Source organism: Chelonia mydas, chromosome 1, assembly GCF_015237465.2.
Source record: "Chelonia mydas isolate rCheMyd1 chromosome 1, rCheMyd1.pri.v2, whole genome shotgun sequence".
Taxonomy (NCBI): domain Eukaryota; kingdom Metazoa; phylum Chordata; order Testudines; family Cheloniidae; genus Chelonia; species Chelonia mydas.
Genome location: NC_057849.1, coordinates 158,747,178 through 158,772,603, shown reverse-complemented (window position 1 = coordinate 158,772,603; position 25,426 = coordinate 158,747,178). Strand labels below are relative to the sequence as shown.

At 45.1% G+C, this 25,426-nt stretch overlaps 1 protein-coding gene across 5 annotated transcripts in view; it reads left to right on the top strand.

The window, feature by feature from the left end:
- Positions 1–25,426, top strand: part of DYRK1A (dual specificity tyrosine phosphorylation regulated kinase 1A) — a 142,443-nt gene that overhangs the window by 29,454 nt on the left and 87,563 nt on the right. For 4 of the 5 annotated variants that reach the window (XM_037903965.2, XM_043538230.1, XM_043538229.1 and 1 more), the window contains exon 2: positions 8,861–8,942. In XM_037903965.2, the coding sequence (XP_037759893.1) occupies positions 8,933–8,942 (10 nt within the window). In that variant the 5' untranslated portion in view covers positions 8,861–8,932. Of the gene's footprint in view, positions 1–8,860; positions 8,943–11,661; positions 11,748–25,426 lie in introns of all 5 variants that reach the window. The other variant, XM_043538232.1, reaches the window with a different exon arrangement.

Genomic DNA, 25,426 nt, shown 5'->3' with positions numbered 1-25,426 from the left:
TATTTCCCTCAGAAATGTGTATAAAAAAACTTGCTTTGAATGTACAAAAAAAAAAAAAAAATTGAAAGTGTGTTATTGGTGAACGATGAGTAAAGATACGTTTTAGTCACAGGTATTTTTAGTAAAAATCATGGATGGGTTACGGGCTGTAAACAAAAATTCATGCCACGTGACCGGTCCATGACTTGTACTATATACCCCTGACTAAATCTGGGGGAGGGAGGAAGCCTGGGGGTGCTTGTGGGCGGGGGTGCAGCGGTGGCCCAGGACCCGCTCTGGTGTTGGGGGCGGGAGGGCGGGGAGGAGGAGAAGGGGGTTGGCGGCACTGGCTGGCTCCGCACCTCCCTGGAAGTAGCGACATCCCTCAGCTGCTAGGCAGAGGCGTGGCCAGGCACCTCTGTGCGCTGCCTCCTCCCCGAGAGCTGGCTCCGCAGTGCCTGGCCAATGGGAGCTGCAGAGGCTGTGCACAGAGCCCCCGGCTGTGCCTCTCCCTAGGAGCCGAGGGATGTTGCCGCTTCCAGGGAGCCACCTGAGCTTAAATGCTCCCAGGGCCCTCACCCCTTCCTGGGCTCCAACTCGCTAGTGCTGAGCGCCTCACCCAAACTCCTGCTGCTGCTGGGTGAGGGGCAGGCACAGCGGCCCTCTGGCCAGCCACACCGGCTGCTGCAGAGGTTGCAGAAAGTCACGGAATGACACACTCGCAGCCTTAACTATGAGTCAGTCAAGTTTAAGGTGAAGTAGAACAGTCTTGAACTGGCTAACGCTCAAAGACTGTAGATGTCTGAAAGGGATGCAACCAATTTGAAACCTGGTTGTATTCACCTATTTTAATCCCAGTATTGGTCTACAAAAGACCCACACTAAAATGATCCCATGCACAGTTCTGTAAAATGCACAAAATAACCTAAAAAGAGAATATTTCAGTTGCATAGGTTCTTAACTTTGAAACCTAGAGATGACCTAGCCACTTCAGGTATTCCACTGCTGATTGTTTTAGTTGGAACATCCAGCTAATATGCTTATTCCACAATACCAAACCACCTAGCCTTCACAAACAAGTGCCTTTCCACTGGTTTGAAGACATTTGGATTAGAAGTAAAACGTTTGAAAAGTCAAATAATGTGATCAGTATGCTATTTTCTACTAAATGTTCAATGTACTGTGCACCAAGTATACAAGCAAGCAGGTTGTGTAAAACTGGAGTTGTATATATTGATTTACACATTGATATAAAATGTATCTAGTATTTTTATTTGAATGTTTGGTTCTCTGTATACCTTAGATTATGTACTGTTTATTTGGATAAATTTTGCTTTGTACATTAGATAAAACACGTTACACTGTATTTGTGTGTTGAAATATTGGTTGAGTATCACTCTTGTTAGGTCTTTAAGGATGGAAATGAGTATATACTTGATCATAAGCTGGTTCGTTTATAAGCCGACCCCCCCCCCCCCCCAAAATGGATAAGTAAAAATGGAAAATTTTTATGACCCATTCATAAAATGACCCTATAATTCAGGGGTCAGCAAACCTTGGCTCCCGGGCCATCAGGATAAGCTGCTGGCGGGGGCCGAGATGGTTTGTTTACCTCGAGCATCTGCGGGCACGGAGGTAAATCTAAGTAAACAAAGTGTCCCAGTGCGCCAGGGGACGATGTCTCTGGCCTGGCTGGAGCTGCTCCGGCAGGCTGGGCAGCGCGGCCGCAGCATGTTCCAGTGGGCTGAACTGGGCGGCATGGCCGCAGCGTGCTTCGGCGGACTGGGTGGCGCGGCCACAGCCTGCTCTGGGGGGCTGGGCCAAGTGGCATGGCTGCAGCCTGCCAGCCCCGGAGCTGCTGCTGCTTCGGAGGCTGGGGTGAGAGCAGTGTGGCCAGAAGTGGAGAGACTCTGTCCCCGCCTCTTCCCTTCTGGCTCTGCTGGCTGTGCTGCCTTTCCTGGCTCCCTCTTTTGGAGGGGTGGGCGGTGTCCCTCTCTATACCTGTTATACTATACTCTCCCTCTCTATACCCATTCATAAGGTGACCCCCTTCTCTGGTGCTTCCCTTTTTTACTAAAAAAAATTCGGCTTATGAACGAGTATATACGGTACTTTTAAAATGTATTATAAACAAAATATACAAAGATTTTAAATGCAAAAATCTGCGAATGCATTCTTATGGTTGAGGTTTTATTGTATCTTTTTAGTTCCATTTATACATAAAAATGAGAGCCTATGCCATTGCCCCAGGCACCCTTGAAAGCAGTAAAATATACAAATGTACTTTTTAAATGCACGAGAATCAAATTCATTCACCATTATAAAAGGCACTGGTGAGACCTCATCTGGAATACTCTGTGCAGTTCTGGTCTCCCATGTTTAAGAAGGATGAATTCAAACTGGAACACGTACAGAGAAGGGCTACTAGGATGATCCGAGGAATGGAAAACTTGTCTTATGAAAGGAGACTCAAAGAGCTTGGCTTGTTTAGCCTAACCAAAAGAAGGCTGAGGGGAGATATGATTGCTCTCTATAAATAGAGGGTTTAGCTGATCGCCATATTTGGGGTCGGGAAGGAATTTTCCTCCAGGGCAGATTGGCAGAGGCCCTGGGGGTTTTTCGCCTTCCTCTGCAGCGTGGGGCACGGGTCACTTGCTGGAGGATTCTCTGCACCTTGAAGTCTTTAAACCACGATTTGAGGACTTCAGTAGCTCAGACATAAGTTGGGTTTGTTACAGGAGTTGGTGGGTGAGATTCCGTGGCCTGCTTGTGTAGGAGGTCAAACTAGACGATCATAATGGTCCCTTTTGACCTTTAAAGTCTATGGCTCCCACAGCAATTATAAATGGCCACTTTTCACACATGTATCTTGTATTACTGTGTATTATCGTAACTTACATGTGTGTATTGGACAATAAAAGTTAAGATTTTATACTGTAATACCAAACTGTATGTTCAGGGTAGTTACAGTTGCTTGTAAGAACCATAATTTTGAATTGCCTCAGTAGTACGTTGTCAGGATCCTGTCCTAGAAAGTAAGGGTAGATACAACTTGCAAGATTGGGTCCTTACTGTTGAAATTTTGACATATTAGTAATTCTTGGCATTTTATTTATATAGTATTTTAAATGGAAAACAAACTGTATTTACGTATATCTTTTTAAATTTGGCAGATTGTTTCCTATAATATGTCTGCATGAACCAACATCATTGTCATCGTAGCTTCAAGAATAGGCTGCTGCAGATATAGAATAAAGGAGCAAAAGAGTGATTTTCTGTTTGGTTCTACACCAATATCTGGTCAATTGTATGTTTGCTAGGTGGTTTGATTTTGCTGTTATGTACTCTTGGATGTTTCTACTCTAAGAACATAAGAATGGCCACACTGGCTCAGACCAGTATTCCATCTAGCTCAGTATCCTGTCTTCCTGGCATTGGCCGCTGTTGGTGCTTCAGAGGGAATGAAACAGAACAGACAATCGTTGAGTGATCCGTCCCCAGTTGTCCACTCCCGGCTTCTGGCAGTCAGAGGCTAGGGACATACAGGGCATGGGGTTTTAAGAACGTATGCTTCTCACCTTCAGGTAGGCCTGTTGGTATCAATGTATCAAGGACTATTGATCTAAATGTTGCACGTTTTTGACTACTGTTCCCTATATCTGTAAGGAGGAATATAGGGGTTTCTTGTATGCTTCAGGAGAATTGCTATTAGAAGTTACAAAATAGCCTTTCTATGGAGAATAGAGGTCCTTCCAGAAGCTGCTGTTAAGATAGACAGTCTTTCAATCCTTTATGAAAGCTTCTGTTGAGTCTTGTGCAACAGTATTGAGCAAAGAAAGTTAATCTGTAATAATAAGTAAAAAATTCTAATAAAAAAAATCCATGTAGCCCTGTTCATTCATGCAGAGTTTTGTGTATGACAAAGATAGTTGATCCTTTAAAAACTTCTATTTAAATTTGTTCTCAGAGGAATGTTTTGATTGTTATAGAGCAGGGATTGGCAACCTTTGGCCCACGGCCCGCCAGGGTAAGCCCCCTGGTGGGCCGGGTCAGTTTGTTTACCTGCTGCGTCCGCAGGTTTGGCCAATCATGGCTCCCACTAGCCGCAGTTCTCCGCTCCAGGCCAATGGGGCTGCAGGAAGTGGTGCAGGCTGAACTTACCCTGACGGGCTGCGTGCCAAAGGTTGCCAATCCCTGTTATAGAGCAACAGTGAAGCTATGGTGAAAATGTTTTCTATGGTGCTAATTATAGTTCATGAACTCCGTTGCTTGCTTTCTGTCTTTTGTCCTATCCAGTAGTAAAATGTAGTACTTTAAACACTACATGCTCTAAATTTCTTTTTTTAACGGTTAAAGTAGAATTTTAACGTGTGTTTTAAAGTATCAAGTTTTAGTTCTCCAATACACCTACAGATTTAAAATTATGAAATGTGGACTTTTAAAATTATTATTATATTAGTACCTAGAGGCCTTAGTCTGGATGGGTATGCCATTGTGCTCACATGTAGTAAGAGGTGGTCCCTATCCCAGAAGCTCAGTTTAATGTGAGACCCCATGCAATAAGTGAATTTGACATACAAAAAAGAAAATGTGGGGAGGGATGAAGACTAAGGGTAATTAAAATGACATCATAGCATCGCACAATTTAATGGTGCCAAATCATTTTACTTCTTAAAAAAAAAATTTGAAATTTAGTCATCCTGGCTCATGCACAATCTACCTGTTGTTGGTTAGCTGATTTCTTATAGAGGTCACAGCAGAAGTATATTCTGAGGAAGGTTTCAAAGGAGGAGAGATTTTTCTTTTTTTAATGAATGGTGTTAAGGAGCAATGTGGAAGAAATCATTGTGAGAGATGCTGACAAATAGGCAAATGAAGGCTTGTTGGGTGAGGGACAGTATAGGTGGGTCTACATTACAGAACATTATCATTTTTTGCGTGTTGTTGTGAAGAATAGTTAGGTATCATGTTGACCACAATCTTTTTATAGCATATCCTAGGATGAATTGTGTTCATCAGTATGTAAGTACATTGAGTAAATATTTTGTAAGAAAAATGACCCCCTAGTTGAGTTTACTGTGGTGGAGAGGGGAGCAGTGGAGGGATTTAGAGTAGAGTGATCCAATCAGAGTGACTGGTAAGGAAATTGAACCTGTCAGTTACATTGCTCCTCTATGATCCATTAAAAATATATGTGTTGGGGACATTAACACAGAGGTGGGTCTCATTTTTTAGGTGAATTGTAAATTTGCTGAAGAAAGCATTTGGGGGTGGAGGGTGGCGTGGAAGCTATTCAAATTCAGGTTGAATTTGGTGAATAGTTTTGGTCAAAAAACCAAACCAAAACCCAGAGAACCAAAACTTGACTATTTGTTTTGGGGAATTGTTGAAATGAAAAGTTTCAACATTTGTGAATTGGATAATTTTGGCTTTTTATGTTGAATTGACTTTTTGTTTCAACTCAACACGTTCTAAACTTTTTGTTTTGTTTTTGTTTTTTTGTTTGTTTTTCAACTTGGTGATAAAATTTTTTAAAAAGCAGCGTTCATTTTAAACTGATATCCCCCCCCCCCCCCCCAATTTTTTCACTTTGGTCACCAAAACAAAAAAATCTATTATTCACTCAGCTCTACAGAGGAAGCAGCAACAGTAATTAAGTTGAGAGATAAGAGCCTGAACAAACGTTTAACTGTATTGGTATTAGAGGATTGATGAAGGCTTACATCTGATCTATGGTGACCACTCTTGTCTCTTGGTTTCAAATCAAATGAAGCGTCTTAAATTAACTCTTTTTGCTTGTAGTGTCATGCTCAATCCTTTGTCTTCATCCCCCTTTCCTATCTCTTTCCTAACTACCCTTTGTTTCTTTCTGTTCTTCCACAATTGCTTCATTTCCTATTTTCAATTCTTCTCCTTCTACTTCGGTAAAGTAGGTCATACTGGATTACACACTAGTCCATGAAATCTGAAAGTGGTACTTCTCTTGAGGAGGAAGTTGGTTTACTCTCTTAATGACCTAACAAAGAGTGTGGTGAGGGAGATTCCTTCTGGATTCTTGTGGTGATCATGTATGTTGTGACTCATGAGTCCATGTGCCTCTATTTTAAATTATACAAAAACGTATCTATTGTTGGTCACAAAACTATCTGGCCCCTTTTTAAAACTAGCACTTTTTTTTTGTATGTGACCCTCTGTGGCTTTCAGTTTCAGAGGTTAAATAAGGGGGGGGGGAGGGATAGCTCAATGGTTTGAGCATTGGCCTGCTAAACCCAGGGTTGTGAGTTCAATCCTTGAGGGGTCCGTTTAGGGATCTGGGACAAAAACTGGGGATTGGTCCTGCTTTGAGCAGGGGGTTGGACTAGGTGACCTCCTGAGGTCCCTTCCAACCCTGATATTCTATGATTCTATGCGTTATTGAAAGTCCTAGACAGTTCTTTGATATTCCTGATCCTAATCGCATACCTTTCTGATGTTAGTGTTTGGTAACTTGAAAAAGTTTGGAACAGTGTTAAGGAGACAATATTAAAACAAATATGCTGGATTGCAATTGTTGTGGCTGCTTGGTTACATCCACCCACTTTATAACTGTTGATTTCCTTTTCCTAGGACTTTACATTTGTTGTTAGTGAATCTCCTGTTATTGCCTGCAGCTCCGGTCTGCTCTAATCTCACTGGATTGCTTTAGAATTTTAATGTGTGAGAGATACTCTTCCAATCTGGTGTCTTTTGCAAATTTGATCGTGACTGAATTTTGCCAGACACATCACAAAATGATACGCAGCCATGCAGGATTCAGAGAGGGATGTGCGCGCTTTTTTAAAAATAGTGTAGAAGGGTACTGGCATAGTTTGCAATTAATGGAAAGCATAACTATTTGTATATGAACAATCTGTTCACCACTGTGACAGAATCAGTTATGCAAAACTTGGATCAGTTCTGTAAGATGCAGATTGAGAACGCCTAAATTTTACTGGATGTTGTAATTTTATAAAGTTATTACTTTTTCTTGTATTATGGGACAGAGTAAGTAAAGAGGAGAGATTGATCAGTATCACTTCAAACTTTTTTGATTCCCAGTCCCATTACCCAGGAGACCATGCTCTCTTGTGGTGTAGCAGTCAGAGTTGGGAACGATACTTCAGATCATGGAGTACCATTATTCAGTATATCATATTTTCTCTCCCTTTAATTCATACAAGTGCCCATTAGCTTTATATAATTGTTACTTTACACAAGGCAAGTATCTTTACTCAGCTATCAATGAAGACCTCAAAATTTCTTTCTTTGGTGAATGGCACTAGCTTAGAGCCTGTTGATGTGTTTTCATTTTCATGTGCCATGGTGGTGAACACTGCATACGAGTCCATTTGCGTGTCTCATCCTCGCTAGTCTTTATGAAAAGAAACTGTTCAGTGTCAGACTTTTACCAGTTTGCCACCCAGCTCTATCCTTCAGAACAACACAAGTTTCTCTTTTGTCATTATTGTAGTATGCAGCTCTCTCACGCCCACTACACTTTTCAATACCTCTCACTGGCCCACTTTTTCTCTGCTTTAAGAACTTGGGTGCAACCGTAAGCTGATTTTGCCATTTTGTTGAATTCCTCTGAATGATTTCACATTTCACAAAACTTTTGCTGTAAGAAGTGCTGGAATATGTAGGAAATGCATGAGTATGTTTCTGCTTATAGACCAAGAAAGTTTATAAAGAGACTAAAAACGTAGTTTCATGCTTGAAAACTGAGCAGGTTGTGGTGGCATAAATTATGACAAGACGAAGTTCAGTAGGCTTAGTTTTCTCAAGAAGAAAATGATTAGTTATTAATTTTGAAAATTAATATCTCAGGAAGTGCTTGAATACTGACTTGGTGTTCTCAGAGGATGCAACGTAGAATAGAGATAAACTTGCTTGTACTGAATCTGAATAACACAGATTTTGCATATCAAAACAATTAACCAGTTAGTAATTCAAAAGAATGTCATCTAAAATACTGAGTTCTTAAGTATTTTGATATTTTGCATAGGTTGCATAGTAAGTAAAGGCCACATATCTTGGAGCATATTTTGAAAATGGGCCATTCTTACAAAAAAATATCTGGTTCTTTGTAGATACTTTCTGCTCTTTATTTTTGTTGGAGTAACAGCTTTCTTCCTTACAGCTCACCTTTTCTTTCTGCTTAATCTTGTTGTGAAGTCATAATTCTTTGGTTCTGAAAATATATTAATATTTAGAAATGATGCTGAATTAGATCATTTATCCTGCGAGATCAAGCAGAAAAGCTGGACTATATGAGGGAGATCCCTCCTTACACTAGGTGTGTCTGTGAGCTTTCTGTAGTGGTGATTCAGTAAAGTCATACAGAATTTTAACGTTATTTATTAGTTTTACAATATTATTGTAGGCTTATATAACACTTAACATCCAAAGATATCTAAGAGCGTTGCCAAGGTGGGTAAGTATTTCCATAGAGGAACAGATTAGCTAAGAATCTGATTATTCAGTGGTGCTGAATTAGAGGTGGGAAATGGAGGGTGAGCAGCATCTCTGAAATTTGGGCACTGTCTGATTTGTCACTGACAGTTGGGAATAGAACCCAGGTCTCCTGATTTCTAGTCTTTTATACAGTAACAGCTAGGCACTTCTTCCTTCCATGTAAATATATGATTTCTTTGAAGTTGTGTATGTCTTGCACTAGCACCTAGAGGCCATGACCAGTGACTAGGGCCTCGTTGAATTAGGCACTGTACACACAGATAACAAAAAGACTGTTCTGTCCCCAAAGATTTTAAAGTCTTAGATCCTTTATTAGAACTGGATTATCAGGGTAATTGCATCTTGTATTTTTGCCTCTTGTTTTAATCTATTTTTCTTCATTTTACAGTGTTGTGTTTTGCTGCTGGACTCTCCCCTGCCACCCACCCCCACAGGATGATATGAGACTTGAAAGAAGACGATGCATACAGGTGATCCTAGTTTCGAAATTCCTGTAGAAAGATAGATCTATATTGTTATTTTGATTTCTATTCTTCCTTTGGATTTTTTTCCTACGCCCCAAAACTGCATCATTACAACCTTCATAAAAAATATTTACAAAAGGAGTAGAAATCATTGAAGCACCTTTGATTTTTCGGAGACGACTGTCTAGAAATTATAGTTTGAAATGTCCAGTAGGAAAATTGTTTTCCTGAATGTAGATTCTTTTCCAGTTTTCTCTAAATAGATGGCTAGGCAGTCAAAGTGTTGGGAAAGCATATTGCTTTTATATTAAGTCCCCCTTTCTTTGTTAATATTCCTCCTTTCGTACCTTTCCCAGTTACAGATTTCCAGTTGTGTTGTATAATTATGTGAATATAAATTTTAATGTTAAAATAATGTATTATTTTTGATCACTTTGTAAAAAAGACCACAAGTATGCATCTGACAAACTATTTTAAGCAAGGAAATAGTTAACATTGCTTCATCTCTAACTCTCACCATTGGACCTAGTTTTCGTAATGGTTTCATAACAGTTGATGATATAGCCCTCAACTGTTGCAGTATACAGCCATTCTTCAAGCTGATGCTTTGTTGTTGTGCCTTTTTTAAAACTGGAAGTTCTAAAACAAGTGTGGATAAAAAAAAAAAAAAAATTCAAAACCTTTTCAGACATCATACCCTTTTTCGGGGGGGGGGGGGCGCGCTATGTGGATCTCTCAAAACGTGTATATTTTGTTTCAACCAGAAGGGCATTACTATGGCCAAGCCTCAAATCCCGTAAAATGGGATACATAATGAAAAAAAAACAAATGAAGCAAAGTAGATTCCTTGGGCCTCATAAGATTGGAGCAGGAGTGTAACTGCTTAGTTGCAATTAGTTTTACCAGAAGTTTTGATATATGTGGAATCTATAAGTTAAGAAATCTTATTTCTGATGATATACATAAATTCTTTTTTGTTGGGGGTATGGTTAGTAAGTTGATCTGAAAAGTGCTGATATTCAACAGATAGACCTGCACTTACATAAAGTATAGTAACAGTAGCCAGCTAAGACTATAATAATCAATTGCTCGTATTCCAAAGCCTCTAGAGGTGAACAAACACAGAACAGAGCTAGACTTTGTCATTTGTTTGTTTCACTTTAAAACTCATGCATACTTAATTAAAAGAGAAAAAGGATAGATGGCTGCATGCATGCGTATCTTTTGGTTGAGAGTCCTTAGTTGCATAGATCCTTCATGCATGAACTGCTTCACATGATATATTTACATTGAGCAAACCGAATTAAGTTTAAGATGCTGTAGATGGATAGCTTTCTTTCAAAATTAAGCATTTTGTCATTTCGTTTGAATATCTGAAATATCTTATGGTGATAGATATTAAAAAAAAAAAAGTGCTTTTTTCTGGGGACACAGTTGAAGAAAATTGTTGATGCCCGCCACCCAATGGAGCTAGGAATGAGGGCTTCAGAGTGTGGGAGGGGGCTCTGGGCTGGGGCAGGTGGTTGGATTGTGGGAGGGGGTCAGGACTCTGGGCTGGGGGTTCAGGCTCTGGGGTGGGGCCAGGGATGAGGGGTTTTGGGTGCAGGGAGGGGTTCCAGGTTTGTGGGGGGGGGGGATCAGGGCAGGGGATTGGGGCACCGGGTTGGGAACTGGACTTACCTCTGGTGGCTCCCGGTCAGCGGTGCAGCCGGGGTGCAGTCAGGCTTTCCATCTGTCCTGGCACCATGGACTGCGCTGTGCCCCGGAAGCGGCCAGCATCAGGTCTGGCTCCTAGGCAGAGGCGCACAAGTACCTTCAAGCGACTCTCGCCTGCGGGCACCACTTCCCCTCCCTCCCCCAGTTTCCATTGGCCGGTTCTTGGAGTGTGGAACTGGTGCTCGGGACAGGGGCAGTGTGCGGAGCCCCGTCGCCTCCCTGCCTAGAAGCTGGACTCGCTGATGACTGCTTCCGGGGCGCAGCACGGTGGCAGAATAGGTAGGTACTAGCCTGCTTTAGCTGGGCAGCACCGCCGACAGGACTTTTAACATCCTGATCAGCGGTGCTGACCAGAGCGACCCCAGGGCCTGACTTGCCGCGACCCAGTACTGGATCACGATCCGAACTTTGAAAAACGCTGGCCTAGTGGACACGCAGCATATACCAGCAAAAGGAGTTACTTTATGTGTGCAGTTAAACCACCTCCGTGAGCATCATAAGATATACCAGCAAAAGGATTCTTTTTCTGGTATAACCTGCATCTGTACAGGGGATTTTGCTGGCATAGCTGTCAGAGGTGTGATATTTTTTTTTTCTCCTGACATTCTAAAGCGATATAACTATGTCAGCAAAATTTTGTGATATACTCCTGGCCTAAGCGCTCTCATAAGGATATCCAAAACCAGTACTGAGAATCCCCTTCTGTTTTAAGGCTACCACAAACACACTGGTGAATAGGCATGTTTGGGAGATCATACCATGCTAATGGTGACAGCATGAAGATGGGATAGTTATCATGTTTGGTCAAATTCAAATACTTATGTATGGTGATTGAAATCTGTGGCCATGTTAAATAAGGAAATGTATGTCATGGGTTTTTTGTTTTTGTTACTGTGCAACAGAATTTATCAAGTATTAACTCCTTAATCTCAGCCACCTATATGGTTAGGACAGAGATCAAAGTGGATAAATTACATATTTTTATGTATGTTGATCATCCTATATTCAGTGTGAAGTTATTCTGAGTGCACCATGAGATGAGCTGTGGAATGACAGATGTCTGAAATGTTAAGGACTGGAAGATTCTGAGCCACTGTATGTTACATTTTAAAACTTCTAATTCTGAAGTTGATAGAAAGTGTAATAATACTGTATCTTACTTCAGTCTACAGTTGTAAAACGCTGCTTGCTGGAAAGGGAACAAAGCCAAAGTAGTGCTCCTTCTGACATTGTATTACAATGTCGATATTCTACAGTTTTTTTAAAATTTTTTGTTTGTTTTTATGTGGTCAGTTAGATTGCTTATTAAAATTATTTGGAGAAAGTTCGAACACATTTTGGGAAATAAAGAGTACAGAGCTGGAATTACAGATTTGTAAAATATTTGGGTGTTGGTTTTATGTAATAGTAAAAGAAAATGACAGCATGAAGGGTTGGACTGTGCCTTCTGTGTGATTGTTTCTGACATAGTATTTTAACTGCTAATTTTATTAAATGTTTATTCACTGCACCTGTTTTAAAAAAGGGTAACTGTTGTGCTATATTATGAACAAGATCTAATGTTGCTTCTTCAATTTTTGTAAATCATCTGTTCTTTGAATGTTTGTCCACAAGTATTCCGCTTCTTGTACACATCTGCATGAGATTAGAGTCTTTTGAGTAACAGTTTATTTTGGTGCCATGCTGCACCTGCAAGCCCTCTGGTCACCCTGAAGCTGAGGGTAAAACAATAGTGCGGCCACAACCACTCTCCAGTTCTTTCTTATTGCTCATAGCTGTGATACAGAACACCTATAGTGTCTGCATCTCCATATGCTGTACAGTTTTTCTTTCAAGGTAGATATAGTTTAATTCTTTTAGTCCGTTGACTTAAAAAAATGGATTTTAGGGTCTTCGAGTCCATGTGTTGCTTTTGTCACCCGGACCTGCCTGTCCATGTTGGAGACAGATCCCCTGGATTAAAGATCTTCCCTTCTTTCAGTGGAAAAATCCCGATCAATGATGGAGACTCCAGGTGCCTCTTCTGTCTGGGGCAAGTACACATATCATGAAAGTGCTCTATAGCTGCTTTTCAAAAAGAACCCAGGGTCCATGTGTCTTGACTCAAACTTTTCCTCCTCAAGAGCTCAATGAGGGTTTTCTTGGCACTGGAAGGCAAGAAGACTGGTCTTTACCAGACCACCTCTCAGAGCTCCCCAGTAAGCCATCTGTCTATCTGCTGTGGCTTCCAGAGACCATTTGGGGTTGAGGAAGTTCCATTTCTGTGCTATGGAGTTGGTCAGTACCTCCTTCATCTCTTCAGCCCAAGCCTCTGATGAGAGAGGATGGAAGGAGCATCACTCTTGAGGTGGCTAGAGAAGGAGATCCTCCTTCTCTGGATCCGAGTAGATCCAGCCTAGGAGGCAGTTTGAGGCGCAGATCAGGTCCTACTGATGCCTCAGCACCAAGCAGCCATTGACCAGCCTCTGCGGATGTTCCAGAACCTGACAATATATTTGGTACTGGCAACCGAGGATCAAAGTGCTTGGCGCTGAAACAGTCAGCACAGAGACACTCTGCACTGAAACCAACAGTATAGAAGTGCTCTTTGGACCTCCTGGCACCAACACAGTAAGCCCCAGCACCAGAAAAGTGTGATCTGACTGATAGTTTTCCTTCAATACTGAAAACCTTGGCACTGACTTCTGCCCTGTGCTGTGTGGTACCAACCATTCTTCCTGAAACTTTGCCCCGGAGCCTCTTTGTGGTACCAATGTGGTTCATGGTACCAGTAGATTTAGTATAGGACCAACCTGCCGTTCCATTGCTGTCCTCCACTAAGAAACTTTCTACGCTGGTTTCAGCACTTCCAGTACAGGTTACTTTCAAATTCTCGAGACATCTACACCACCTATGGAGGGTGGTAAATTCTTTCTTTCTCATCTGCCTCAGAGGACCAGTGTGAAACGTCTGCCTTCGTCCCTAGACCCATACAACTCTAGGTTGTCTGAAACGGTATTCAGAGACTGTCCCTGTAGTCCCTCCTGTGGGAACAACCACGAGCAATACCCTGCATGGTACCTATAATGGTCTGAACCTCACTTTTCCAGAATTCCATGCAGTCAAGCCCCTTCTGGGCCCCGGGGCGGGGAGTGTGCTCTACTGACAGGGTTCCCACTGCCTCTCCGACAACTAGAGCAAGGCCCTTGTAGACCTCAAGATGGTCACCACACTCAGCTGGCACCTCATGTACTTGATACAGAGAGCGAGTAGAAGGACTTTCAGGAAACTGAAGGCCAACCTGTCCCAACAGCGATCTCATCCTCTTTACCTAATGAGGCAGTGGCCATGATGGTTCTAAACCAGCCTGTAGATTACTGGATCTTTGAGAAACTTCCAGGAGGATGGCTGACACTCTGGAAACCCCAGTTGAGACTGTGCGACTTCTTCTCATAGACTACAAGGCCAGAAGGGACCATCAGGATCATCTAGTCTGACCATCTGGACATTGCAGGCTACAAAACCTCACCAACCCATTCCTGTAATAGACCCATAACCTTTGGCTGAGTTACTGAAGTCCTCAAATCATGCTTGTAAAACTTTAAGTTACAGAGAATCCACCATTTACACTAGTTTAAACGTGCAAGTGGCCCATGCCCCATGCTGCAGAGGAAGGAGAAACCCCCCTGGGTTCCTTGCACTAACTTCTTGACATCCTGCACTTGTTGGCCCCTGGTAGATTGGCAGTACAATCGTGTATGGTCATTAATGGACTCCAGTATGCAAGATCTCTTTCACAGATGTGGGTGCCTGACTTCAGAGCTGTTTGCATCCAACCAGAATGTCAGATGCTTCAGAGCGGGAGCCAGTCCTAGCTCTCTGCCTTTCTGATTCCATGGGCACGGGATTCATGTATGCCTACCCTCCAATTCCCCTGATACCCAGAGTCCTCAATCAGATCACAGAAGACACAGTTCAAATGATGATGCTAGCACTGGAGTGGCCCAGATAGTTTTGGTTCTCAGACTTCTTGAACCTGTCAATATGGCCTTGACAATGCTCTCACATACCCGGACATTAGCATGCAATTGCAGGGACAAATCCTGCACCTAGAGATATCTCTCCATCTCACAGTCTGGATGCTGGCTAGATGATATCCACTGACAGATTTTGCTATTTAGCGGTTCAAAACATCCTGATTTTCAGCAGAAAGGACTCCACCAGACTGAACTATATTGCTAATTGGAAGAGACTCCCTATCTGGTCCTTGGAGAATTGTCTCTCCCTGGGATGCACTCTGTCTGCCATCCTGGACTGTCTGCTTGCTTTAAAGTATTTGGGCCTTTTCATTAGCTCCATAAAGTGCTTCTCTTGGCGATCTCTGTTCACCATCCCCCAGTGGAAGGTCACACTGTTTTTTCTCAGTGACTAGATTTCTCAAGGTCTCATTCATGTCTGTCTAAGAGGCCCTCCACCCTTCTGGGACCTCACCATTGTTCTAACAGGTTTAATGGGAGGGGACCCCCTTTTGAATCTTTGATGACTTGCTCTTTGTAACACCTCTCTGTGAAGACTGCATTCCTACTGGCCATAACCTTAGCCAGAAGGATAGGAGAGATTCAAGTCCTTATTATGGTCAGGCCAGTTTATAGAGTTTTTCCATGGTTGCAAAATGACTTAAAGACCTCAGTGAATGACTTCCTTCTTAATCAAATAATCCACCTACCAATCTTCCCTAAGCCTCACTCCATTTGAAGAGAAGCCATAATTCACATCTATAATTTGGATATTGTCAGGGTTTTTTCCTACTGTCTAGAAAAAAGCCCTTCAGAAATTCTTCTAGATTGTTCCTCATGTTTGCTGACAGGATGAAAGGTCAGTCAGTCTCCATTCAGACTGTCAGAATAAATCTTGGATTATATTGAAATGTGCTATGTGGTGGGACACTTAGATCCATCTGGACAAGTTAGAACTGATTCCGCCAGGGCTCAGGAGACCTCGGTTTTCTCTCTGTGCATGTCCCTACCTCAGAGGTTTGTAAGACAGCTACCTGGAGTTCAGTCTATATCTTTTACTCAGCACTGTCTCTTAGCAGAGGGCTCCAGGTTAGACACCTATCAGTAGGCTCCCAAGTATCCACCTCCAGGATACGAGTTACTGTTGCTTTTGAGGGGAATGCAGAAGTGGAATGCATGTGGACTATCACTCGAAAAGTGGTTGCTTTATAGTGATTGGTTGTTCTTCGAGTGCTTGCTCATATCGAGTCCAATTATATGTGTGCGCGCCGCGTGCACGATCGTCAGAAAATTTTTACCCCAGCAACACTCGGTGGGTCGGCTGAGGCGCCCCCTGGAGTGGTGCCTTCATGGAGCCAGATATATTCCCCAGCCGACCCAGCGCCCCCTCAGTTTCTTCTTATCGCCCATGATGGTTGTTGGAATTGTGGAGTGCAGAGTAGCTGATCTCCACTCTCCCTAGCCTTCTCTCTTAGTACCTGTTAATAGTTGTAATTAGTTGTTAATAGTTAGTGTAGTTAGATTAGTGTACTTAGTAGGGTGGAGCGGGGTCTTCTCCCCTCTCCCGGAACTGCGGCTCATGCCGAGGTCTCTCGGCTTGATTGAAGCTGATGCCAACAGGAGACCCCCATGACTCTTGCCTAAGGTGTCTGGGGGAATCCCACCAAGCGGACAAGTGCTGCATTTGCAAAGCCTTCAAGCAGAGGACCAACTCTAGACTCAAGCAACTCCTTATGGAGGTGGCACTTAGCCTGGTCCCTTCCTCCGCGCACCAGGACTCGGCGTTGTCTTCGGTGCAGAGTGCCCCTGTGGCACCGACTGGTCCAGCACTGCGTTCGGACTCTGCTAAAGACTCACGGCGTCAGGGCCCCTCCTGGCACCTCCACCACCGAGGCGCTGGTCCCTGTCTCTGGGCCAGAAGAAGCAGCAGCCCAAGCAGGTGATGACTGCTTCTTCTTTGTTGGTTTGACAGCCACTGATGCTTCCTGCACCGCAGCCGGAGCCACGTCCATTGCTGGAGCGCACAGGACAAGTAACAGCTCTGCACCGTCGACTACGCCTCCATGTTGTCACCCTCACAAGGAGGCCACCATGCCTAGGACCAGGGTGAGGATGGTGCAGGACAGTGGCTGGACGAAGGCCAGGACCCAGGCCAAGGACCTCCACAGTGGTCTTTTTGGACCCCCTGGGCATACCATCAGGCCCAAGGGGTTCCTTCGCGGGCTTTCTGTTCCGCCCCTTTGGAGCCCCGAGTACTGAAGGCCACTCTGTCTGTCTCCCCCCCCCCCCCCCCCGGGGGAGGGGGGGGTTCTGAGGGGACTGCTCCAGCCCCAACACAGGCCCACGCCCCTAGCGTGGTGGACCTTGGGCAACAAGTTCCTCCACATGAGGACCCCACGCAGGATCCCTTAGTCCTGGGGGTATCTTCCTCGTCCTCGCCCGATGAGGCAGTGGCAGGGACTGCGGTTTTGGGCCCTCCTCCTATGGACCTCTGCGCCTACCAGGAGCTGCTCTGCAGGGTGGCACACAATATAAACCTCCAGGGAGAGGAGGTGGTAGAGATAGAGGACCTGTTGGTCGACGTTCTGTCTGCGGCGGTACTGTCCAGGGTGGCCCTCCCAGTCATACGGACTATACAGGCCAATGCCAAGACAATCTGGCAATCTCCAGCCTCTCTTCCACCTCTGGGTGGAAAGGAAGTACTTTGTTCCCTCAAAGGAGTACGAGTACCTCTACATGCCCCCCCAATCGTTTTCCCTTGTCGTGGCTTCGGTCAACGAGAAGGAATAGCATGGTCAGCAGGCCCCAGCGCCCAAATCAAAGGATGCTCGATGCCTAGACTTGTTTGGACGTAAGGTGTATTCGGCTGGAGGCTTGCAGCTCAGGGTGGCCAACCAGCAGGCACTCCTGAGCAGATACGATTGTAATTCACGGCACTCTATGGAGAAATTCAAAGAGTTGGTTCCACAGGAGTCCAGAGAGGAATTTGGAGCTCTAGTGGAGGAGGGCAAGAAGGTGGCCAGAACCTCCCTGCAAGCCTCTCTGGATGCGGCGGACTCAGCGGCTAGGACCTTGGCCTCAGGCATAGCCATGTGCCGCATCTCGTGGCTGCAGGTCTCTGGCTTCCCACCAAAGTTGCAGCAGACCCTCCCCTTTGATGGCCAGGGCCTATTCTCAGACAAAATAGACTCAAGGCTGCAGAGTCTGAAGGACTCGAGAACTATTATGCGCTCTCTGGGAATGTATACCCCAGTAACGCAGAGGAGGCCCTTCAGACCACAGCCTCAGAGGTCCTACCCTCCCCCTCGGCCAAGACAGGACTTCTTTAGAAGACGCGGCCAAAGTGGTAGAAGACAACAAACCGGCTACCAAGCCAGCCAGGGCCCTCCTAAGCCATCGGCTGGGCCTAGCAGAACTTTTGAAGGTGCGCCCGAGGACTGAACACCAGTCTCCATTCAGGATTGTTCCCTGGCTTTCCAAGATCATCTCTCCCATTTCCTCCGTGCATGGTCTCACATAACATCAGACCGTTGGGTCCTTCACACGGTGGAAAGGGGTTACTCCCTTCAATTTGCTTTCCCCCACCCTCCTACCCCGGCCCTCTTCAGGGACCCTTCTCACAAGCACCTCCTTCTACAGGAGGTCCAATCACTCCTCGCTGTGGGGGCAATAGAGGAGGTTCCAAGAGAGTCAAGGGGCAGGGGTTTTTATTCCCGCTACTTCCTAATCCCCAAGGGCGGGCTTCGGCCCATCCTGGACCTACGCGGACTCAACAAATTCATGGTAAAGTTGATGTTCCGCATGGTCTCTCTAGGGACCATTATTTCTTCCTTAGATCCTGGAGACTGGTACACCGCCCTCGACATGAAGGACGCATACTTCCATATTGTGATCTACCCAGCGCACAGACGCTTCCTTCACTTTGTGGTCAATCAACAGCATTTTCAATTCACTGTCCTTCCTTTTGGCCTATCTGCAGCCCCCAGGGTGTTTACCAAGTGCATGGCTGTTGTGGCTGCCTTCCTTCGTCGACAACGGATCCAAGTGTTCCCATACCTCGATGACTGGCTTATTCGGGGCCGCTCCAGGGATCAGGTGCAGTCTCATGTCCAGCTCACCATGAACATGTTCAATTGACTGGGCCTCCTGCTCAGTGTCACGAAATGTACTCTGATACCAACCGAGAGGATAGAATTCATAGGAGGAATCTTAGACTCAGGCCTAGCCTGAGCACTTCTGCTGGAAGCATGCTTCCAATCCCTGGTGAACATCGTCCACAGCCTGCAAAACGTCCCCACCTCAACTGTGAAAACATGTCTATGCCTCCTGGGACGTATGGCCTCTTGCACATATGTGACAATGTATGCCAGGCTGCGGCTACGTCCACTCCAAGCCTGGCTATCAACAATATACCGCCCAGGTTGGGACAGCTTGAGCACGGTGGCTACCGTCCCGCCAGGGATATTAGCCTCTCTAGACTGGTGGCTGAACCCCAAATCAATGTGCGAAGGGGTGCCATTTCACGCCCCGCAGCCCTCCTGTCCCTAGTCATGGATGCGTCATCCCTGGGATGGGGAGCCCACCTCGGGGTCCTCCGTACACAGGGGCTATGGTCAGGAGGAGAGTTATCCCTGCACATCAGTGTACGGGAACTCAGCTGTGCAGCTGGTGTGTCCGGCATTCTGAGAGCGCATTCAAGGCTGTTGTGTTGCAGTCCTCGTGGACAACACAACGGCCATGTTTTACATTAACAATCAAGGGGGAGCCCGGTCATCCCCCCTCTGTCAGGAGGCCACTCATCTGTGGGAATTCTGTATAGCCCACTTGATCCATCTGGTGGTGTCGTTTCTCCCAGGAGTCCAGAACGCCTTAACAGACCACCTCAGCAGATCATTTCAGACTCAGAAGTGGTCGGTTTGCCCGGACATCATCCACTCTGTCTTCCTGAAGCGGGGCTTTCCCCTGATAGAGCTCAGAGTAACAGCCGTGTTAGTCTGTATTCGCAAAAAGAAAAGGAGTACATGTGGCACCTTAGAGACTAACCAATTTGAGCATAAGTTTTCGTGAGCTACAGCTCACTTCATCGGATGCATACTGTGGAAAGTGTAGAAGATCTTTTTATACACACAAAGCATGAAAAAATACCTCCCCCCACCCCACCCTCCTGCTGGTAATAGCTTATCTAAAGTGATACTCTCCTTACAGTGTGTGTGATAATCAAGGTGGGCCATTTCCAGCACAAATCCAGGGTTTAACAAGAATGTCTGCGGGGGGGGGTGTTGAGCTATTCGCCTCTCGTGAGAATCGGAAATGCCAAGTGTTCTGCTCTCTACAAGGACACTCTCCGGGTTCCCTGTCAGACGCCTTCCTCATACAGTGGAAGGATCACCTGTGCTACGCCTTCCCTCCATTCCCGCTAGTCCACAGGGTCCTGCTCAAGCTGCACAGGGACAGAGCCTGTCTGATTTTGGTCATCCCAGCGGTGCACAGGCAGCACTGGTATACCACTCTCCTAGAGCTGTCGGTGGATACTCCAATTCCACTCCTCCTGTGGCCAGACCTGATCACTCAGGACCACTGAAAACTCTGTCATCCCGACCTGCAATCTCTTCACCTCACAGCGTGGATGCTGCATGGCTAACTCAATCTGAGCTGTGCTGCTCTTGTTTGGTACAGCAGGTAGCAAGAAGCCCTCTACCAGGTCCACGTACTTAGCCAAGTGGAAGCTTTTTTCCTGCTGGTGCACTCGGTCATACGGCCCAGCTACAGGCGTCAGTACCTATCATCTTGGACTACCTCCTGTCCTTAAAACAGCAGGGCTTGGCAATATCATCCATGAGAGTGCACCTGGCAGCTATTTCGGCTTTCCACCCGGGCGAAAACGGGCGTTCGGTCTTCTCCAATCCCATGGTCAGCAGATTTCTCAAGGGGTTGGAGCGCCTGTTCCCACGAATTCGACAACCGGTCCCTACGTGGGATCTTAACCTTGTCCTCCCCAAACTCATGGCTGCCCTGTTTGAGCCAATGGCCACCTGCTCGCTCTTGTACATTTCCTGGAAGACAGCCTTCCTCGTAGCTATCACTTCGGCGAGGCGTGTCTCTGAGCTCTGGGCACTCACATCGGAACTGCTGTATACGGTGTGCCATAAGGACAAGGTACAGCTGTGACCCCACCCGGCCTTCCTCCTTAAGGTGGTGTCCTGGCTGAGATGGAAGGCAGACGTCTTCCTCCCCGTCTTCTACCCGAAGCCGCACACCTCTGGACGGGAACAACAGCTGCACTCCCTGGACGTTAGCAGGGCCCTCGCCTTCTACATTGGGTGAACGAAACCTTTCAGGAAAACATTGCAGCTGTTTGTTGCTGTGGCAGACCGGATGAAGGGCCTTCTGGTCTCCTCCCAGCGCATCTCGTCCTGGATCACATCATGCATCCGTGCGTGCTATGACTTGGCTGGTGTCCCGACTACGCACCTTACCACCCACTCCATGCGGGCTCAGGCTTCATCTTCTGCTTTTCTGGCACACGTACCCATACAGGAGATACGTAGGGCAGCAACTTGGTCATCGGTGCATACCTTCGCCGCCCATTATGCGATAATTCAGCAGTCCAGGGGTGATGCTGCATTTGGTTCAGCAGTCCTTCACTCCGCGACATCTCACACTGACCCCACCGCCTAGGTAAGGCTTGGGAGTCACCTAATTGGAATAGATATGAGCAAGCACTGGAAGAAGAAAAGACGGTTCTTCGAGATGTGTTGCTCATATCCATTCCAAAGCTGCTATCCTTACCCTCTGTCGGAGTAGCTGGCAAGAAGGAACTGAGGGGGCGCTGGGTTGGCTGGGGCATATATCTGGCGCCATGAAGGCGCCACTCCAGGGGGTGCCTCAGCTGACCAACCGAGTGTTGCTGGGGTGAAAATCTTCCGATGATCATGCACCCGGCATGCACACACCTAATTGGAATGGATATGAGCAACACATCTCGAAGAACAACAGTTGCAAAGGTGAGTAACCATCTTTTCTCTGAGACTTGTCCACATGTATTCTACAGCCTATCCTCTTTCCCTGATACTGGATTCTGTTTTTTGTGAAGGAACTGGAGAATGGTTGTGGCAGCCCTACCAAATTCATGGTCATGAAAAGCGCGTCACAAACTGTGAAATCTGATCTTCTCTGTGAAATGTGCCTCTGTGAGGGCACTCCAGCTGCAGCTCCTATCATGCGCCGGGCTCCAGCTGCTAGTCCTGATGGGGCTTGGGAGAGACAGGACATCCTTTTCTCCTGTAGGGGCCATTGCTGGGTCTGGGTCAAAACCATCTCTGGGAATCTCCCTGGCTACAGGAAGCTCTGCCCCCTGCTCTGTTTATTGCTCTCATCACTCCCCAGCTGCGGGGGGAGGGATCGCTGTACGGGGAGAAACCATGGAGCTCCTTGCAGCTGGGACAGGTTCCTGGAGATGAGTCTGACCAGTTCTGTTTTGTCTTGATTCTGGTTGGTGGCTTATGTATGTTCCAGTCTAAATATACTGGAGTAATCTTTTTGTAACTTTTCTACATATCTTGTACTGGTATTGCTTGTACTTGTTTGCTGCACAGACATGTCTAGACATGGTAGAGGTTTCTTAAAGGAAGATGTCAAGAAGATAGTCCACCTTGGGTGAAAGGTATGCCTATTGACAATGTTAGTTATATGTAGCTAATGAACAAGCATTGTGTCAGGATCCTGGCTGTCGGGGTGTGGGCTGAGGCTGGGGCCTGAGTTGGAGGGGACCTAAGAATGTGGTTCGAGTTCAGTCTAGAGGGCCAAGACCTGAAGCAGCAGTCTGTACCAGTGTCACACTGTAGGTAAGTTGGAGTTGAGGTCAATGAGCTGTACCGAGTCAGAGCCAAATGAGTCAGGTGAAGTAGGATTAGTGGAACAGAGGCAAGGTGAGATGTCAGGAGGGAGGCAAGGTGACTGGGGATCTGGAACTAAGAGCATGGTAGATATTGGGAGTGCACAGCAGGTCTGTTTGCAGCAGCAAACCAGGGATCCACAGATAGCCTTTGGGTGTTTTTCCCTTGGTCCAGATATGCTATTTAAGGCCTATCAAGGAACATGATAGACTCTGCCAGTCTTCACCTCTGTGGGCAGGACATTCCGTGATATTTGAACCCGTAGGGCTCGTAGGCTGTTGTTCCTCACTTTGCCAGAGCTGTTGGGTGCTGGTGTGAACACACTGACGGATCCTCACATGTTTTTTTTCTTGGGATAGACTAATGGTCTTACTTGAATAGAGGCCAGGAAGGAAATCTCAGTCTCTTGTCGGTGGTGGACAGAATGCAGTCAGATATGAATTGAACACAGTGACCTGTTCCAGGGCAACAGTAGTTATGAAGAGTTGCACATCATGACAGAAGAGGAAGCCTAGCTGAAAGTGGAATTCTGTCTTTCAGGGATCTAGTTGTATTCTACTCAACAAATGAGAATCTTGACTTCAAAACTAGATGTGTACTATAATCTTTGAATTTTGGGTTAGAGTTTTAAAAACCTTTATGCCTGATGTTAGACTCCTAAATCTGTATTCAAGTACTTGAATAAAAATTGCCTGATCTATTCAAAGGTACTGGGCACCGGTTGCTCAGTGTCTTGGTGTCATGGGGAGCCACTGGTCCTCCCCCCATCATTGTAGCAAGTGTTTACGGCACTACAGTTGCAACGCTGCAGTACTTCAGCTGTGCAGCTGTTGTGCCTGTGATGTAAATAAGCTCTAGGTTTTCATCTAAGAGGAAGTAGATGCCCACTAAATTTTTAAAATAGGATTTTTCCTCAACCATAGATCAGCACAGAAACTAGCTTCCTTTTTCCCTGGATAGGAAAGGATTTAAAACAGAAGGCATTATTGGCAGCCCCTATTTTCTGTTTGTCTCCTCCTATGAGAGAAAAATTTTGTTGGGTTTCTTGAGGGACTCAAACCTTTCCTAGTGGATACCTAGCCTTTTCTTTTCATCCCTGGGGATTGTCTTTTCTTTCCTTGTGGCATGCAGTGGAGTTATGTCAGACAAATGAGTCTTAGAAATACATATAACTAATATGACAGGTTTCAGAGTAGCAGCCGTGTTAGTCTGTATTCGCAAAAAGAAAAGGAGTACTTGTGGCACCTTAGAAACTAACAAATTTATTTGAGCATAGGCTTTTGTGAGCTACAGCTCACTTCATCATATGTATCCAGATAGTATTTTCTGTTCAGTTTACTCTGTGCTGCCATACCCAGTCCTTTTTCCTGTTCCTTTTTTGGGGGAATCCCTTTTTTAAGAAGGAAAGAGAAGCCTCTGTCTTCTAAATGTGAGCAATATAGAATCTGCACCAGCATCATAAGAAGGCATTTTATTCCCCCTCCTCATTTCTAGGAATGATTTTTTTCTATATCTAGAGTTAAATGAAGGTTCACATAATCCTTTCTGAAAGCTAAGAGACTGGTTTGTGCCTTTCAACCCAGCGGTGTTATATTTTCATATATTTATTGGCCAGCAAAAATATTTATTGGCCAGCAAAAATACCTCTAGTTCAGAGTTACCAGTACAAAGTGGTTCCTTTTGGTGCTTTTACAGCTCCCAAATTCTTCATTAAATGTCTAGATGTAATGTCTGTACACTTAAGATGTTGAGGTATCTACATCTGTCATTACGTGAATCACTGGTTGAAAGGTGAATGAGAGCAAATCTTTGGGGAATTCATTGTGTCCTATAGATAGTGGATGTAGTTCCAGGGTTTGGGTTTGAGGAGAAACTGAGAAAAGCCTTCTTTTTGCATAAACTTAGACTGTGGTGTTTATAGGGGCTGTTCTGGAATCTGCCAAAGAGACACATGTCAAGGGATGCAGAAATCAGTGCCTCTGAAGGACTTCATTGAAAGCCATATGGATCATTCGATTTTTGAGATTTACATGGCTTCTTGCATTTAAGTGATATTGTTTACTAGACTCAGGGTGGAAGCTCTGGCAGTGTACTTCTTGGGCAGTATATCAAAATCAAGAGGACAATATACAGTCCACTTTTACTGTGCTTTGAACTATCCAAGGTTCTCTACTGGGGTGGATAGTACCAGGGAAAAAAAAATTCAGAAAGTACCATTCAGTCCTCCTTCATCAATTGTAGCTGTGACAGATGCCTTGGTCATAGGTTGGAGAGAACCCAGTGAACAATCCTGGGTCTCTTAAAAACCATAGTCAAAACTTCATATAAATGACTTAAGAGCTGAGAACAGTTCAACTTTCATTCTTTCATTTTGAGCTTTTCTATCTCCAAATCACGTATTGGTGGATAGGTCTTGATGGGCACCACTATGAACTCACATTATATAAGATGGCAGGGTTGCATTCATTCTTTTCTGTCTTACGAGGACATTGTGTGGTTTTGTGAATGGTTGTCAGATATCAAGTCATACCTCTGACCCTTCATTTTCTGTCAACAGGTTTAGAAGTCAGAAACTACATTGTTTTACACAAATAATCTTTAAAAGACATTAGTCAGTCAGACATTTTGTCACAAAGGAGAGAGACGCATGCCTTCAGTTTTGCTTTAGAGGTGCAAAGATTCTAGTTCCTTGGTAGATGTTTTCTTCTATACGGAAGTAAGTTGATATGCACCTGCCTTTGGCACACCTGCAACCAAGGGTCCTTTAAAAAAAGAGAGGACAAAGTTCATGTGATACTAATAGGTAAAGATACAGTTATATCATGGTGGTCACCACTTCTCATGGAACCCATGCATTTGTCTCTTTATTTCATCTCGGCCATAA